General features: G+C 41.4%; 1 protein-coding gene across 2 annotated transcripts in view; it reads right to left on the bottom strand.

The window, feature by feature from the left end:
• Window positions 1–17,581, bottom strand: part of PDE11A (phosphodiesterase 11A) — a 379,748-nt gene that overhangs the window by 46,810 nt on the left and 315,357 nt on the right. For both annotated transcript variants that reach the window (XM_047873318.1, XM_047873319.1), the window contains exons 16-17: window positions 6,079–6,156; window positions 803–866 (exon numbers count right to left, since the gene is read on the bottom strand). In XM_047873318.1, coding sequence (XP_047729274.1) covers window positions 803–866; window positions 6,079–6,156 — 142 coding nt within the window. The remainder of the gene's footprint in view (window positions 1–802; window positions 867–6,078; window positions 6,157–17,581) is intronic.

Genomic DNA, 17,581 nt, shown 5'->3' with positions numbered 1-17,581 from the left:
ATCAAAGTTGGAGGATTAAATGATATAATACATATAAAGGAGTAATTTAAAATTAGATATTTAGTCAATAAATATTAGTTATTTATTGTTATATGAGTCTACTTTATTTTCCTTAAAATGGTGAGACTTAAGATACCAAGTTACTATTTTAGACCCCACACAGTAGGTGTGCCACATGAAAATTAAAAAAGAGTTTAACCTCCAAATACTATCAGTAATCAAGGATCTTAAATTGTGTGGTTACTGGCTTGAAACCTGTTCTTGCTCTAAACTAACACTTTTAGCAGTAAGACCAGATAGATGGTAAAGGCACCATTTTTGGGGGGTACAAATTAAATTTGGATATTACACACTTTGGCCACCGTGATTTCATCTCCAAATAGTCTTTAAATAAAAGAAAATTTCCTTTTGACCTCCTTGGTTTGTTTTTTTCTTTTTTTTCTTTTTTTTTTTTCCAGATGAGAAAAAAGTGGACCTTGTGCTAAAACACGATTACCTATTTAAAAACACTATTTTTGAAACTCTTACCTTAGGAAATGGTCAATGCGTTATTTGGATTTAGAGTGTTAACAAAATCTTACAGAGTCAGAAATACTATTATTCAGTGGAAGCACGTTAAAGAAAGGCTGTGCAATAAACTATGTCGTGCCCAAGCCTCCCGCTATTTTTTACACCATGTTAATACTGATGCAAATTGACTAGGGTTTCAGTGCCTGGGAGTCTGGGCTCTGGGAATATTGTCCCCCCCGCCCCCCTCCCGCAGTTCCTCCTCTGCTGAGCCCTGCCATTAATCACCACTTGCCTGTCTCGAGATCTCCCATGGTTTGGTCACGGCTCCAAGGTCACAGGCTGTCATTAACATTGATCTGAAAAACAGAACCAAACAAAACAGCCTGAATAATCTTTTGTTGCATTCCGAAACAATCCCGTCCTGGATACATAAATAAATAAAATGGGACTAAGGCCAACTCACATGTCTTTCCCTCAACAAGAGAAGCACTGTTTACTGTCCCCATGTTTAGCATCTCCGTCTTGTGGCCACACTGCTTAGGAAGACAAAGCTCACACACACCCTCCGGTGCCCTTTTGTTATGTCTGCAGCAGATCAAGGAAGGCAAAGCACTACTTTCTCTGTACCTGAGCTAAGCAAGTTCTGCGTAAACTAATCTCTAATGGACGGATGGACAATGCTTTTTATTCTTAACTATCAGCAAGGGAATCAGTATATAATGCCACATACACAGCTGATAAATCTCTTTACCAACTTATCACTGATTGATGGGAATGGACGGAAACCTATAGCAGAAGGCAAGGCGCTTGCCACCATAGGAGCTCCTTCATTGTCACCTGCCTTACAGAGCTCAGATTTACTGGGAGAGCCACAGTGTTTCACTCCAGTTTATTACCTGGCTGCAGCCCTGTTTCGTCAGCATTATGAAGAAGAAACATATTCAGCTAAGCTTTCATTAATTTGAGCACATAAGAAAGCACAGGAACATCTGAACCAGATTTTTGGGGGACAGATTTCTACTGGGTTTAACTAGAATCCATCCAACCATGGATATAAGAACACAGGGAACAATTGAAATTGTGGATAACTCTGGTGCTTATAATTTGATGTGGTGGGAAGCGGGAAAAACAAGGCACACTCCTTGTCCAAAATTTGCTTTCTTTGTGCTAAAGCCAGCAGTATGTGATGAAAAGCAATGAAGGATTGGAATTGGGAGACCACATCTTGATTGGCTCCTTTTGGAAGAAAGGGGTGTGCTGTTAGAGGTCAGAGGGCTGTCCTGATGTCGGGTGTCAACATTTCATACTCGAATGCCTTGGAAACATGTCTGCTTCCCAGATGGCAGAGCATGCCTAGATGCTAGTGGGGTTTGTGTCACTTCCCCGGGCAACTCCTCCAGGGAACAGGGCAGAGTAGCCGGTAACAATAGGTCATTCAGAGCCACCAGGCACAATGGTGTCAGAACCCCCCTCCAGGAGTCAGGTAACATCTAATCCCAAGCATCCCTGTGTTAAGCACCATGCGGAACAACAAATCAGAGCATTCTTCATATTTGATCTTTTGTAACAAGCAGTCTAGTGTTTTCCTCCCTCTGTACAAAGTACTTTACCAACTAACTACTAACTCAATGAATCTTCTGAACCCACTGGTAGGGGTCATTATTCCTATTTTTAAATGTGTTTTCTTATTTATGTAATATTTATTTATTTTGAGAGAGAGAAAGAGTGTGCAAGAGAGTGAGGCAGGGACGGGGAAGGGGCAGAGAGAGAGGGAAAGAGAGAATCCCAAGCAGGCTCCACACTGTCAGCACAGACCTGATATGGGGCTCGAACCCACAAACTGTGAGATCATGACCTGAGCCCAAATCAAGAGTTGGATGCTTAACTGACTGAGCCACCCAGGTGCCCCAAGTAGGGGCCATCATTCCTATTTCATGGAGAAGTAAATGATTAAAGATTAAGTAACTTTCCCAAAGTGAGTAAGTATTCAGGATTCTGTGATTATCAAAAAGATACCATGGGGTGCCTGGGTGGCTCAGTCGGTTGAGCTTCTGACTTTGGCTCAGGTCATGATCTTGCAGTTGGTGAGTTCAAGCCCCCTGTCGGGCTCTGTGCTGACAGCTCAGAGCCTGGAGCCTGCTTCGGATTCTGTGTCTCCCTCTCTCTCTGCCTCTCCCTTGCTCATGCTCTGTGTCTCTCTCTGTCAAAAATAAATAAACATTAAAAAAAATCAAAATAAATAATAATAATAAAAAAAAGACACCAGACCCCCTCTTATTACACCCTGATGCTTCTCACTTTACATTCTGCTGGTACCAGAGTGAGACAAGGCATTGGACTTTTCAATCTCTCTCCAGAGTATCTGATACTTGCACCATTTTTTATTCATACTTCTCCTCCATATGCCAAATTATTTCAACAATAATCTTGTGTTAATCATTATTTTCTCAATTTGTTTTCTAATTTTAAAACAATTAGCAGGGGCGCCTGGGTGGCTCAGTTGGTTAAGCGTCTGACTATTGATTTCAGCTCAGGTCATGATCTCACGGGTTGTGAGTTTGAGCCCCACGTCGGGCTCTGCACTGACAGTGTGGAGCTTGCTTGGGATTCTCTCTCTCCCTCTCTCTCTCTCTCTGCCTCTCCCCCACTCATGCTTTCTTTCTGAAAATAAATAAACTTTAAAAAAAGAAAAAAGAAGACAACGAATAAATTTTAATTTAAAAATATTCATATTCAGTAAAATAGTTCACATATGAACTGAATTTCGAATTTACCAAACAAAAATCACACTTCGCACTTCGCCCTCTGTTTCACTATTTTAAATTTGAAACACAAATAAAAAGTCCAAATAGTCAACGTAAAATAACAGAAGTGAAGTAACTCCAGTTGTTTTTTATCCTTGCCATTACTGTGCTACCCTTGTCGGATATGCTGTTTAAAAGCAAGACTGTGAAACTCTGCAGGGTCAGAAACATGAACTATCTCCAGAGCAAGGGCAAAAGGCTCTGAAGCATCAGGAACTTGCACTAAGGTGTGGACTGCGTCCACCTGTGCCAGGGGCTGGTTAGATAATGGGGCACTTTTACACTTAGCTTACATGTACGAGATATATACGACTATAGGTAAGTAATAATGTGCTAATTGGGAGCTTTCATAGCAATTATTCTGATACTCAGCAGTAGTCTCAGCAACTGTTTAGAACCTATGCCAACAAAAGATTTTTCTCAGGGAGAAGTAGCTTATCATTGACATTGTTTAGACTGCAGGCACATGGTGGTGATAAAAAGCAGGCCAACTTTTAGTTGGTTTTATTACTATTTTGAAATTCTCTAAGACAGTGTTCCCCTAGAGCCCCCCGGCCCTTTCTGCACACAGAGTCTAACCATGAAATGGGGTGGGGGGGGGAGGCAAAGATGGGGGCCAGTGGAGAGCTCCTGGAGCAGCTGTTCCACATACTGAGCTTCCAAATAAGATTTTTCTTACATTTGGGATTCCCAACCAAAAAAAGTTTGAAAACCTCTGCAGGATAACACCCAGGTGGAGATGTGGAATGGGCACTGGCATTTTAGGAGTTGTGCTCAAAAGAGAGGCCAGGCTTGAGACATGGGGTGGAAGTCATTTGAGCAGAGGTGGTACTTAAAGCCACAAGTGTGCATGCTGAGGAAAGTAAAAACAGGTCCTTGGAGGTCCTTACATTTTAGGGGGACGGGGGAGGAGGAAGGGCTGAAGAAGAACAAAGAGGAGAAGCAGGAGTCAGAAGAAAGCAGAAAATCTGGAAGAGCTTGGCTTTGCAGAATCCAAGGCAGGAGAGAGATTTAAGAAAGGAAAGGCCAGGGCAATTAGGGGTGTGACGAGATCAAGGAAGAGAACAAAGACCCTACGATTTGATCCTTGGGAGGTGACTGGTGACTTTCAAAAGGAGCAAAAATCACATTTCATAGACCCAATTCCTCAGTAGAAGAATGGCTAACTACTCTGTGGTAAATCCATACTTTGGAGAACTATGCAACAGTAAAAGATAATGACGTTTGGACATGGAAGAAACTCCAAGGCATATAGTTGAGTGAACAAGCAAGTTCAGACTGAGATATAAATATATAACTTACGTTAAAACAAACAAATCCACACTACACAGTATTTTTCCTTAGAATATACACATATATAAATGCTTTGGAAATGTTGGAAAGGATACAACAAATTGTGTAGCTATATGTCAGTATGGGACATGGGAGTGAAGCCCAGGGGGGTCTGGGGGCCTGTCATATTTTGTTACAGAAAAATATATCCCTGTAATTACTTGTGGAACTAAAAATTATTTAAAAAGAAAAACACTGCCTTCTGAGAAGTTAGGAGGAGTGTGAATCAAGTGTGCAATTGAAGGGAAGAAGGGGGCATTGATTGGACTTTGAGAAGAAGGCAGATTTCAGGGATGAATTTTTTTCCCCCCTGAGGAGTTAGAAGAATATCTTTAGGCCTAGAATGATCATGATGGAAAAACAGATGCTGAAAATGCAAGCAATTAAATGCAATGTAAATGAGTATAATCGATATAGCAAGTTCAGGGGGGGGGCAGGCAGGAGGAGGCAGAGGGAACAGAGTTAGGACACAAGGGAAGAGCTAGTTTAGGACACAAGGAAGGGTCCCCCTCCTTCTCTGTACAGGAAGAAGAAAAAGGTCTGTAAAGATAGCAGAAAGAAATATCACTGTGGGAGGGGAGAAGGCCTCTGGAAAGTATGAAGAGTGGTCCTGGGCAGAGGGAGGGGCAGGCAGCCCTGTGTTCTGAAGCTGGAGGGGGCTGGGGGCAGGGCTTGCATGGCAGGTATGGGGCAGCCACGATAGGGGTGGTGCTCTGGGTGATTCTAGCAGTTGTGGAGCAGATACAGCGAGCCCACAGTCCTGGCCTCACAAAATTTTCCAGAAATACCAGCTTGGCACAGGAATAAGACAGCAGAAGTCTCGGGGTAGTGAGGTAGGGACAGTGGAGGGACAGGATATGAGAAAAAGAGTAGTGCCTAGCTGTCTGGATGGCTACAGTCAGGGGGTTCAAATGTGCCACGTAAGGATAGTGGTTTGCTGCTGTCTTTTCTAAACAATTAGGAAGAAGTCCAGTGAAAAGTGTAGAACAGACTCCTTATTTCTGCCACCAACATGTTTCCAACTGGTTTTCTGTATATAACATCTGTTGTCTCTAAAGAAAAACAAAATTTCATTCGCCATTTTGTTTTTGGTAATGATGTTTTCTAAGGTTCAAAAATCCTCTCTCTCCTCAACTTACATACTCTGCTTCCCCAGGAAAAACAGGAAGTCACAGCTTGCTGAAACTGAATCAATTTGAACACCATTTTCTAATTCTGAAGGCAAATTTATGGTGAGGGGGCAAAAATATAATGAATTAGAAGATGGAAAGACACTCTACCTTTTCTCTAATTATTCAACTACTCTCTGAATGTTTTGAATGTAAGCTAAGATTGTTACTTCAAAAATCACTGTGTGCCCTTAGCACTGTCAGAAAAGCATGACTAAATCTTCAGATAATGAAAAAACACATAAACAAGAGCTGCTTCTTACCGAAATATATCACGATGGTTTTTGATGTTCCAATCATATTCTCCTTTACTGACAAGTTCAAAGAATTCAGTTCTCCTCCTGCACAAAATCAAATGAAGGAAGAAAGAAAAAAAATCTGGAATGAAATTTCTCAGTCTGCGGGGTGACATAAACACATTTATGGGAAAATATAAGATCACCTGAACCAAGTAACTTAATATTTGAAATCATGAGGCTAAAGCACTATCAAAATAAATCACTTTTTAAAAAATGTTGAGGCTTCAAGAAAAAGCCACAATCATTTCTGAATGCATTTACAACACAGGAAATCATTGAGCCATAAAACAGAAAACAATGTGGCCCGGCATTTAGGATTACTCGCTGTGAAGTCCTTGTGACACTTACCCGAAGTCAGAGGAGGGAGGCAAGGACAAATAAAAAGCGGGAACAATTTTGGAATACCCTTTTATCATTCAACATGAAACTGAGCTGTATGAGGATCTCAGATAAGATAAACTCCCTGGTAGTAAATTCAGGGCAAATACTTTTTTTCTGGGGTAGAAAATAACTATTGCAGCATTTCAGTGCTTAAATACATAGTCTGTGGAGTCAGAAATACCTGTGTTTAAACAGTGGCTCAGTCACCTACTTGCTGTGCAAATTGGTAAGTTACTTAAACCCTCTGAGCCTCAATTTCCAAATCTCTAACATGGGAATCATATTTGTTAACTCACAGGGTTATTGTGAGGGTTAAATGCAAAGCAGTTAGCATAGTGTCTGCACGTGCTAAGTCTGGATGCACACACACACACACACACACACACACACACACACATATATGGATACACATTTGGAGTTATATAGATACAGAAAAGACAAGAACAGGATATTCTCAAGTTGTGAAAATAAGGGTGATTTATTTTTATTTTCACAACTTTCCTTTAATCTAGTTTTAGAACCTTTTTTTTTTTATAGTGAAAAAGGAAAAAAAGGAAGACATTAACATTTTGATTCCTTAAGAATAATTTCCCAAGGTTTCACCTTCTTGGCACTTTCTCCTGAAATACTGTCTAAAAGATCCTGACACACAGCTTCCCAGAGTCCATCCCATGTGGAGGTACTCCACATAATGGGATTCCCTGGCCAACTGGGTTGGAGAAATGCTGCCTATAATCTACTTCCCTTGGAGATTCACCACCCAGAACTTTTGAAAGCTCTGAGAAATACTGACAGAAAATCCTGTTGGGGCACCCCCAAACGACTGTTGGCTCAGTTGATTAAGCATCAGACTTCGGCTCACGTCATGATCTCACCGTTTGTGAGTTTGAGTCCTGCATCAGGCTCTATGCTGGTAGCTCAGAGCCTGGAACCTGCTTCAGATTCTGTGTCTCCCTCTTTCTCTGCCTCTCTTCCATTCGCGCTCTCTCTCTCTCTCTCTTGAAATTAAAAATAAACATTAAAAAAATAATAATAATAAAAAAAGAAAATCCTGGGGCGCCTGGGTGGCGCAGTCGGTTAAGCGTCCGACTTCAGCCAGGTCACGATCTCACGGTCCATGAGTTCGAGCCCCACATCAGGCTCTGGGCTGATGGCTCGGATCCTGGAGCCTGTTCCCGATTCTGTGTCTCCCTCTCTCTCTGCCCCTCCCCCATTCATGCTCTGTCTCTCTCTGTCCCAAAAATAAATAAAAAACGTTGAAAAAAAAATTAAAAAAAAAAAAAAAAGAAAAAAGAAAATCCTGTTTAAGCTTCCTTGACCACAGAATTCTATCGTACTGACGTTTCAAGAAGTACACTTTGGAAAATACAACCATGTCTTTCATGGTAGAAATCCGAGTAGGATCTTAGACATTTAGCACTGACCCATTATATTCTGGGGACAAAGAACATAATGCTGGGTGCAGTTGGTTCCTTGTTTCTGATGTGGGGTGCCTATCACCAGCTGCCCAACCGTATAGACTTCTTGTCATCTGGTCAGACTTAACTACTCAATTTACCCGAAAGGAGGCAGGTCAGGAAGACAAACATGTGGCTCTCTTATTTGAGACACACAGACAGGTCTTCGATTTACCCCTTCAAGTGGATACAGGTCAGGGCCACACCACAGTGTAGGATAATCTCCACAACAACCTCATAGCAATGGTCAGAGATGGCATTGCACAGTGATATGGAAGGGCCCGGCCACTCCCCTCCCCTTTGGGTGTTCAGTGTGTGTCTATCTTTTCTTTGTATAACTTCACCATCTTCTTCATTTGCCTGCTCCCTTCTCTATGGCCACAGTCATGCCACAGTCTGTTCAGTGACAGACTATACACTGAAAGAGAAAGGGAGGTGGTAGAATGCAAAGAACCCAAGTCTGGACTCACACTGACCTGGGTCTAATGCTGACTGTCACTTACTAGCTGTGTGGCCCAGGGCAAGTGATTCCACATTGCTGAGCCTCAGTTTCCAGCTTTGTGGTCAGAATTTGAGATGAGGTGTGTTAAGCATTTGACTCTAGTAGATACCCAATATCTGACGGCTGTGGTTAATATGTAAATAATATTAATAGTATTACTGACAATAATAAAATACAATGGACTAATTGTACTACATGAAACTGAAGAGGTCAGCTAGTTCTCTTTTCTCACTGAATGAAGACTAGTCTTCCTTTGAATTATTGTGGAGCAGAAAGTTTGGTTCAGCCACTATTTCTTGAACACCTGCTCTGTACCAACTCTTAAGGCTTTAGAGACACAAGACATAGATGGAATCTTTAGACATCTCTGAATTCAGCAGGGGCAATCAACAAATAAATAGGAACTCCCCTTCTAATGTGATACCAATACTACTAATGATGCTGGGACTAGAGTGAGGTAAGAGAGGCACTCACTTTGGGCGCAAAATTTAAGTGGGTGCCCAAAAGCTCAGTTATCAAGCTAAACAATATTTTAATACAATATTTAAAACAACATAAATGCAGGAAAAATCCATGGTGAATAAAGTATTAGGATTTTAAATTTTTTAACATTTATTTATTATTGAGATACAGAGAGAGACAGAGCATGAGCAGGGAAGGGGCCGAGAGACGGGGAGACACAGAATCTGAGGCAGGCTCCAGGCTCTGAGCTGTCAGCACAGAGCCCAACGCGGGGCTCGAACTCACAAACTGCGAAATCATGACCTGAGCTGAAGTCGGACACTTAACGACGGAACCACCCAGGCGCCCCTAAAGTATCAGGATTTTAAATAGGCTCTGACACTGCATGTGCATGACCTGTTCCCACTCCTGGTCCCCCCACCCCCACCCCCACAGCGTGAGGTTAACATTTATTGGGCCCTTACTACTATGGTCACTTACTACCCACATGACTGACCTCAAGTAGGTTACTTAGCCTCTCTGGGTTTCAGTTTTCTTATTAGTAGGAGGAATAGTAACGGGATCTGTCTTATAGGGTTGGTATAAGGATTAGATAAAATGATTTATGTAAAACACTTAGCAGAGAGCCTGGCACATAGTAGATACCCAATAAGGATTAGCTAGTTATTAAGCTCGAAAGGGTTGAGTTAACTGGTCCAAGGTTGCACAACTGGTGAGTGGCACTGCTGGGATACAAAAGCAATCTGTTGAAATATCAGTTTCCATGAGTGACAAGGGTGTCCTGGGGCACAGAGGAAGGCACTGAGCTTTGCTTGGAGGGTTGTGGAAAATCATGAAAGTCTTTCTGAAAGAGCTTGCTTATCATCATCCCTGTTGTCATGTGTACCTGATGTCACTTCAATCCTCTGAGTTATTCTAAGAAATCACTAGAAGGCAGACTCTGTGAGGACAAGGGCCTGGCCTCTTTTCTTCACTCCTGGATCCCCGGTGTCTACAACAATGCCCGATGTGTAGGAGTAAGTAGCTCAATAAATATTTGTTGAAATGATGAATGAATGAAAATGATTCCCTCAGAAACCTATTCATTTTATAAAATAACTCTCCAGCCACTGGTTTCACCTCAATTCTAATGGTATAGGACTATTCACAGTTGCTATTTGGAGAGATTGAGATAAGAGAGCAACATAAAATCGATCCAAGGAAAGCTCTGTTAGATTCTTGAGGACTAGATTCCTACCAGACCAAGACGCCAACAAAACACGTTGTGGGAAATTTAAGAACATCATTCCAATCTGATGTCTGACCCTCCTGCCACTGATACTGTTTTATCTGCTGAGAGTATGCTCAGTATATGATATATAACATCTCTGATGCAAAATGGAGACATATTACCTAGGCGGCTAACTCAATGCAGAAAAGAATTTTTTAAAAATGCAAATCTGTGACAGGGCAACTGAACAAAACTGTAAGGGTAAATTTCCCAGCTATGGAAACCATAATAGCCAGAGTTGCTGGTGTGAAAGCCTTAAATCAACTGAACCCAAAATAGGTTATAGGCTTCACATCACATTATAACAAAATTAGATTCCATTGCATCAGGACAAAAGGGATTATCCATGATCCCTGGGGGATGGTGGGTAGAGGAGAGGTGGGAAGAATCTGTAGGGCAAGGAAAAATGTGGCATACTAATTTTATTTTTCCTCCACTGCCTAAAGTATGGCTATTTCTTGATTATTTATTCTGGCCTCCCAAGGTTTGACTATGACCTCAGAAGGTAATAGGACTTTCTGCACACCATAGTTTTGTCAAGTTTAGTCACTGGTGGAACCATGTATATCATACATCTGGTAATATGTTTGGTTACACAAATAGTCATATGCTTTAAAGTTGAAAACAAAATACATTTAGAAAATTTTTAAGTTTCTGAAAATTAACTAGTTTGAAAGATCAGGAGATCGGTTAAATCATTTTCCTAAGGCTGCAAAAAGGATTTTGAAGTCATGATATGCAAAGATGACATGACAAGTTTATTATTCATGCTTAAAATGTTTTAAGAGGTATGAAAATTTCACACCAGAGATAGAAAATGTATCCACCTCTCCACCATCCGGCCCCAAAATAAAGATTTCCCCATCCCGTCGAGGCCCCTGAGCATCTCTGTACTCTTGCTTTTGCCTCCCTCCCTCCCGCCACAAGATGGCTATTTTCTAAATTTTGTATGAATCATCTTCACATACATCCTTATAATTTTACTAGGTAAACTATCCAAAGTATTGCCCTGTGTATTTTAAAACTGTATAAATGGTATCATTGTAGTCTATGTATTCTTCAGCAACTTGCTTTTCTTGATCAATGTTTGTGACATTCACCCATGTTGTTATGTAGAGTTTTAGGCCATTCCTTTTTAATCCTATGTGGTTATTCCATGTATTATTAAACCACTATTTATTTATGTATTTCCTGATGATGAAGGTTTAGATTGTTTCCTTTTTTTTTTTTTTTTGCTATTACATAGTCCATATACTGCTGCTATGAACATCCTTATACATGTCTCCTTGTGAACTTGTGTGCATTTTCTCTCTCTCTGCCTCTCTCTATGTGTGTGCACACACACACAAGCATGCATATATACACTTGCAGGGTCATAGAGTGACTTTGTTTTCTATATGTGAGTTTTCACTATAATTATAGACTGTTAGAGGTATACAGGTACCTTTGAGAAATGTGCTGTTTCTCTCATGTTTTACGTGAGCAAACTATAAGGTGAAGGAAGGTGATTCTGGTGAAGGAAGGTGATTTTTCCAGGGCCCCATGGCAGTTATGGGCAGGTCTAGGTAGATTCTAGGCCCCCAGCCTCCCAGTTCTGGCCTCTGAGATCATCTTTGTAAACTGGGTGACGCATGACCCTGTGGACCAGATAGTCTTGCATGCCGAGACAGCCCTCATGAGATGTAATGGCCTTGCAGCCTGCTGTGCCAAGGAAGTGCCAAATACCAAGCACCAAGCCAGGCACCAGACAGAGATCCTTCCATCATCAACAAGGGGATGCTCCACAGAAAAGCTGCAAATGGCCCAGGCCAAGTTGGTGGTTCACACTCCAGGTGGGGTGTATTTCTGACCTTCTCCTTAGCGATGATCATTACAAAGCAACAATGTGAAATCCACTGACTGTGCTTTTGAGAAATGAATTTGCCCACACAGCTGCTCCTTTCAGTATCTATATATGTGTGAGTATATAGATTATACAGACTCAGCAGCATGAGCATATGTGAAACTGTTAGAAATATGAGCACTTTTAAAAACATAGGACTCCTAAAACGAACATTTGAAAATCTACAAAGTTATATAATACTCCCTGGATCCAGACTCTTCTGTCATGAGGAGCAATATCATTAACTTCTCAAGCAGATCATTGGAAACCTTGGTTTTCAAGGACAATGGCAAATACCTCAGCTAGTGAAAAGCAACTTACTGGAAAATCTCATTTATAATCAGATATGTTTTTATTAGGCTTTTATCCTGCTCTCCTGACATATGCTCCACTTAGAAAAATAGCGGTCTTTAAAAAAGCATCATTTGAACAGAACTGCTAAAATTACCTTCAAAAATAATTCTAAAGATTGGTTACCGGTCACCCATCACTACACTGAAAATCTTTCCGGTTTGTAATTTATCTGCAAGACACCTTTTATTTATAAAGTGAGAAATCACCATTTCTGTGTATATGCTAATCAAATAACTTTGGGGTAAGTTTATATATCTGTACATGTATATATGTACACATATTCTTCATCTATCTATTCATCTCACTGTTCTGAATCTACTAAAAGTGCATGAAAGTTAGGAAGGTTTTACTCCCAAAATGGCAAATCGTCATTGTGATCTTCTGTAATTCCAGCCCCAGAATTATCAGGCAGGGGTGGCAAGAGTGTGGGGGCTTGGTGGGGGGGGGGTGCAGGGGGGAAGAGATTTGTTCCTTCAGTGTTCTTTAAAAACTTTTTTTAATGTGTATTTATTTTTGAGACACAGAGCATGAGCGAGGAAAGGACAGAGACAGACAGAGACACAGAATCTGAAACAGGCTTCAGGCTCTGAGCTCTCAGCACAGAGCCCAATGTGGGGCTCGAAATTGTGAACCGGGAGATCATGACCTGAGCTGATGTTGGTTGCTGAACTGACTGAGCCACCCAGGCACCCCTCCTTCAGTGTTCTTAATATTCACTCAACAGGCAAATCATATGTCTACAGTTGATTGCTAAATGTAGACTCTGGAGAGATTTCTGGAATTTGGGCGTTAAAGCACCAGAGAGGAATAGAACATTAATATTCAGATGTTAACTCTAGTAATTATGACTGATGGACAAAAGTCATATATTCAATTTTGAAGCTGCATTGTCTCCCGGCTTTAGACTAGCACTGATAACACACAGGCCAGCTAAGAACCTGAATGAAATTGTTTGTCTGATGCTGTGCTTCTGTTGCCATGAATAAAACTGGCAAAATGCAGGAAATAGACTAGAATGACTGAATGTTGAGAAGTGCAGAAGATGAGATAACATAGGTCCTAACAGTCGGTTGAGTCCAAGCAGAATTGCCAGGCCACGAGGTGGTTTAGGTGTTGCTGGATGGCACCCGCCCTAATTGCTCCTGTATTTCTTTGGCTATAGCACTCCTCATGCTGCGGCATTACTGTTTTTCTCTCTTTCTTATGGGCGCAGAGCCCCTGGGGTAAGAATTCTGAGGTGCATCCCCAGAAACCAGAACAGTGCCTGGAGAAGTACATAAAGAAGGCAACAATACGTGCTAGTAGATGAATTTCTCATGTTTTATTTAGTTGCAATATCTGTGGATGGGGACATGGGGATGAACCTATGTAAAAGTGCTTCAAAATGCATCAAGAGATGCCAAAATATTTCTTTCATCAACCTGCTGTGGTGCCTGTTCTAACAGTAGAATAATTTCAGTGGGTCAGTTCACTAGGCTCTGTTCAAGTGTAAGAATAGGTTAAGCCTTATAAGTCATTACACCTTACTGTGCGTTCATTTACCTTTTTCTTTCCAACATGGTGGCTAAGTTGAGTGCAGGCAACTGTGGAAGTTGAAAACACCAAACATAGTGGGCTCTTAATAAACATGTGTTGAATGATGAATGAGTGAATATTCCTGTCCGCATAGTAGCAGAAACATTTGTTCAGTTCCTATTGTATTTAAAAAATGAATTGTTGTAGATATTAATCTAATTTTAAAAGGATGGTCAAACTAGAACTCCTCTAACAATCTAAGATAAGTTAGTACATTTTGCTGTCATTATCAGATGCTTTTGAAAAATGTTACTTATTGCCTCCCTCTGGAAAGACAAAGACAGAGATACCATTAGATTGGGCATTTTCCATAATTGCTGATGAATGTTTGTAGAGCACAAAGGGATGGGGAGATTTTTCAATTTGAAGATCAGTCTGATTAATTTAGAGAGCCAACTGGAAAAGCACTGAGCATCCAAATGGATTTATAAAATCTGAATTGTTGGATAATTCTTGGTTTAAATAGTGGTTGAGGCAATGTGGCACGGAGATATGAGCGCAGACAACTTGATGACTTTGGGCAAATTACTTACCCTCTCTAAGCCCACGCACCCTTATCTATAAGATGCAGATAATAATATCCACTTAGGAGGTTGATATGAGAATTCAGTATCAAAAAGTTCATATTTTGAGACATCGTTATGTCAGGCAGTGTGTCAGGTTTGGGGGCTCTAAGAGTGAGATGTCTGCATTTACGAGGCTCCCATTCTCGTGGCGATACAGGGAGATACTATAAGGCTGCGAAGGTGCTGGGCATGGAGCAGGCCCTGCTGGATGACAGATAAGAGTGTTATGTGATCACAGCCTTTTGGGCACGGCTGCCACACTGCTATTGCCGCCCAACAGCAATGCCCTCCATAACCGTATTAAAGGTAAAGAAAGAGTTGCCAACTTCTGATGCCCCAGCTTAGCTCAGGTGCAAACAAGGAGCCTCTCAATGAAGTCTCAGCCCCACCAGACAGGCTCCTGTGCAGCTCTAACCTGAAGCCTCTACTCCACTTCCTGGTGTGCTTGTAACCGGCCTCAGGCATGGGCGTACTCAAGATACTGCTGCCCCTAATGTCTGCGTGTTCCCAGGACTGGCCTCAGTTCCAATGGTTCTATAACCACAGAGAGAATGCCACAGTACTTACAAACAGTTTGGAGTCCAACTTCTTGGTTCAGATCTCAGCTTTCCATTTGGCATTGTGAGGAATTTACTGAATCTCCCCAAACATCAGTTTCCTCCTGTGTATTAGGAGGTCAACAATAGTGCCTATTCTAATAGGACTGCTCTAAGTATCAAATGGGATAATGTGTACATAAAGCTCCTAAGGAAGCACTCAGGAAACATTAGTCATTGTTTTTATTAATAATCATCTCTTTTGACTTACATGCAGACAAAAGGAAAGGGCATTTGTGACTTCTCTTTGAAGTTTCAACACTTATAATTTTGGACCTCTTCCTCTGCTCCCCTCCCCTGCCCCAAAGCATCATCTTTTATGGTGAAACTTTTATTAAGTGTTCTGGCTGAGTGATTCTTTTATCAGTTACTTTAAGTCATCAAAGTTATCAAATTTCAATTATTTAAATTTACATTATTTAGATTATTGAAATCTTAATTATTTAAATTACAAAATTATCTTTCACATAGGTAATCTCCTTTGACCACCACAAGGACCTTAGGGGTTTGATATGGGTGATATGCCTGTCCCCATGTTGCTAACAAGAAACCAAGGCAAAGAGAGATTAAGTGACTCCCTCAAAGTCGCATGGCTGGTTACTGATAGGGTACATCTAGGTCCTGCTTGAGATGCTGAAATTACTATTTAATTATCAAAGCCTTATTTACTGGAGGGACTCAGAAATAGGCATAGAAATCAATTTCTGAAAATCACTCAGCAGAAACTGGAAAATGTTTCAATGAGTTGGAAAATCAGACTGAACAATTAACCCCCAGGCTTGGGTTGTGAAGCCTAGAAATTCACACTAAGGTTTTTTTGTTTGTTTTATTTTTGTTTTTTAAATCTGTGAATTCTGCTTTTATCTGTCACTTATAGTATGGAATCCCAAGAATACCTAAAACCATTAGAAATTAAATTTACAAGTTTTTGTCGTCATTTTTAAAGGGGTTCCACATTTCTAGGAATCTTTTTTTCCTCTTTTTGGTGCATGGCAGGAGATCTCGCCTGTAGGAATGGATCATAAACTTCTCTTCGAAAGGTCCAGAAGAGCATCTCCCTGCCTGCACTGGCTCTTTCCAGAGTGCTTTCCCTTTCCTAGGGGAGGAAGGCAGTGAGTCTCTTTTTTGATTGACCTCAACAGTATCATGACTTTCAATTTGAGTAGCTATGGCAGAAGAACCAGTGATGCCCCAGAGTCTTGGAGAGAAGTTGTGCCAGGCCACCCCACACCCTCTTGGCCCACATTTCTCTAGCCATTGCTGCACCAAGTTCCTGCCCAGGCTCCCTGGTGCATTGCTTACTTTCTGCCGGGGTGCTGCTCACTCCACGTGTGGGATGAGGACTGCTGGAGAATCCCCAGCTCTCAGGCGTGCACATCCTGAAAGTCCCAAGTCCTAGGAGTTAACACCCATGGAATAACCTTTGCTGATAAAGAATGGAGGTGGGTGGATAATTTTGAGGTGCTGCATCTGAGACTTTTCAGACAGTCCCTGCAGGATCAAGCCCAGGTGACCACTGTAACTACCAACAAGGAAATGCGTCCTGGCAATAGCTTTCCTACCTCCCTAGTCACTGTCCCAGAGCCCTGCTCCTATTCCTGACGCCACTTCCAAAACTATGCTACCTGCACGCAAGCCCTTGACTCTAGCTCTGCTTTGGGAGAGGGCACAGGGAACCCATGCTGGTTTGCAAATTAAACTGATTGACATACACCCAGGAAGGTCAATATTCCATAAAATGTATCTCCAACTCGAATGATGACTATTTCTTGATTCTTCCATTAGAGGAGGAATACAGTGATTGTGGAAAAAGCCCTGAAAGAGGAGTGGTTTTCAGTTTAGCCATTAATTAGTTATGTGACCCAAACTACACTATTTAACCTTTTGGAGCTCAGTACCTGATCTACAAAATAAAGGAGATGAATTGGATTACATCATTTCTAACATCCCTTCTAGTCCCACCATTTTATATCTGTGAAATAAATGCATCTGGGTGACAGTCTATAGTGGCTGCTGTTCTCCTCATTAACCCTAGGGATTGTTTTGGCTAAAAATATGGCAACGCTTTAATGCAACTTTAAACAGGCAAGTGAATCAGCCTCCTGAAGGTCTAGATTAGGGAATGAGCAGCTATTCGGAACCTCAGAAGACAATAATGCTGACAAAAAGAGAACAAGCCGACTTCTTTGGGAGTCAGCAAACAGCAGGGGCTGCAGCGTTAAGATAAGAACAGAGTAATGAGAAAAGGAGTTGCAACCAACTTACTTGGCCGCATCCCAGCGGTCACTCAGTGATTCGACACGTCCCTAACAGGCCTTGATAAATGGACTCCAACTGTGAGATTTTTTTCCCCCTTAGAAGTCACTTGGAAACTTGGCTTGGGAAAATGTTTCTACTTTGAGAAAAATAACACAAAATCCTG

Source organism: Prionailurus viverrinus, chromosome C1, assembly GCF_022837055.1.
Source record: "Prionailurus viverrinus isolate Anna chromosome C1, UM_Priviv_1.0, whole genome shotgun sequence".
Classification (NCBI taxonomy): Eukaryota; Metazoa; Chordata; class Mammalia; order Carnivora; family Felidae; genus Prionailurus; species Prionailurus viverrinus.
This window is presented reverse-complemented; position numbering and strand designations above follow the sequence as displayed.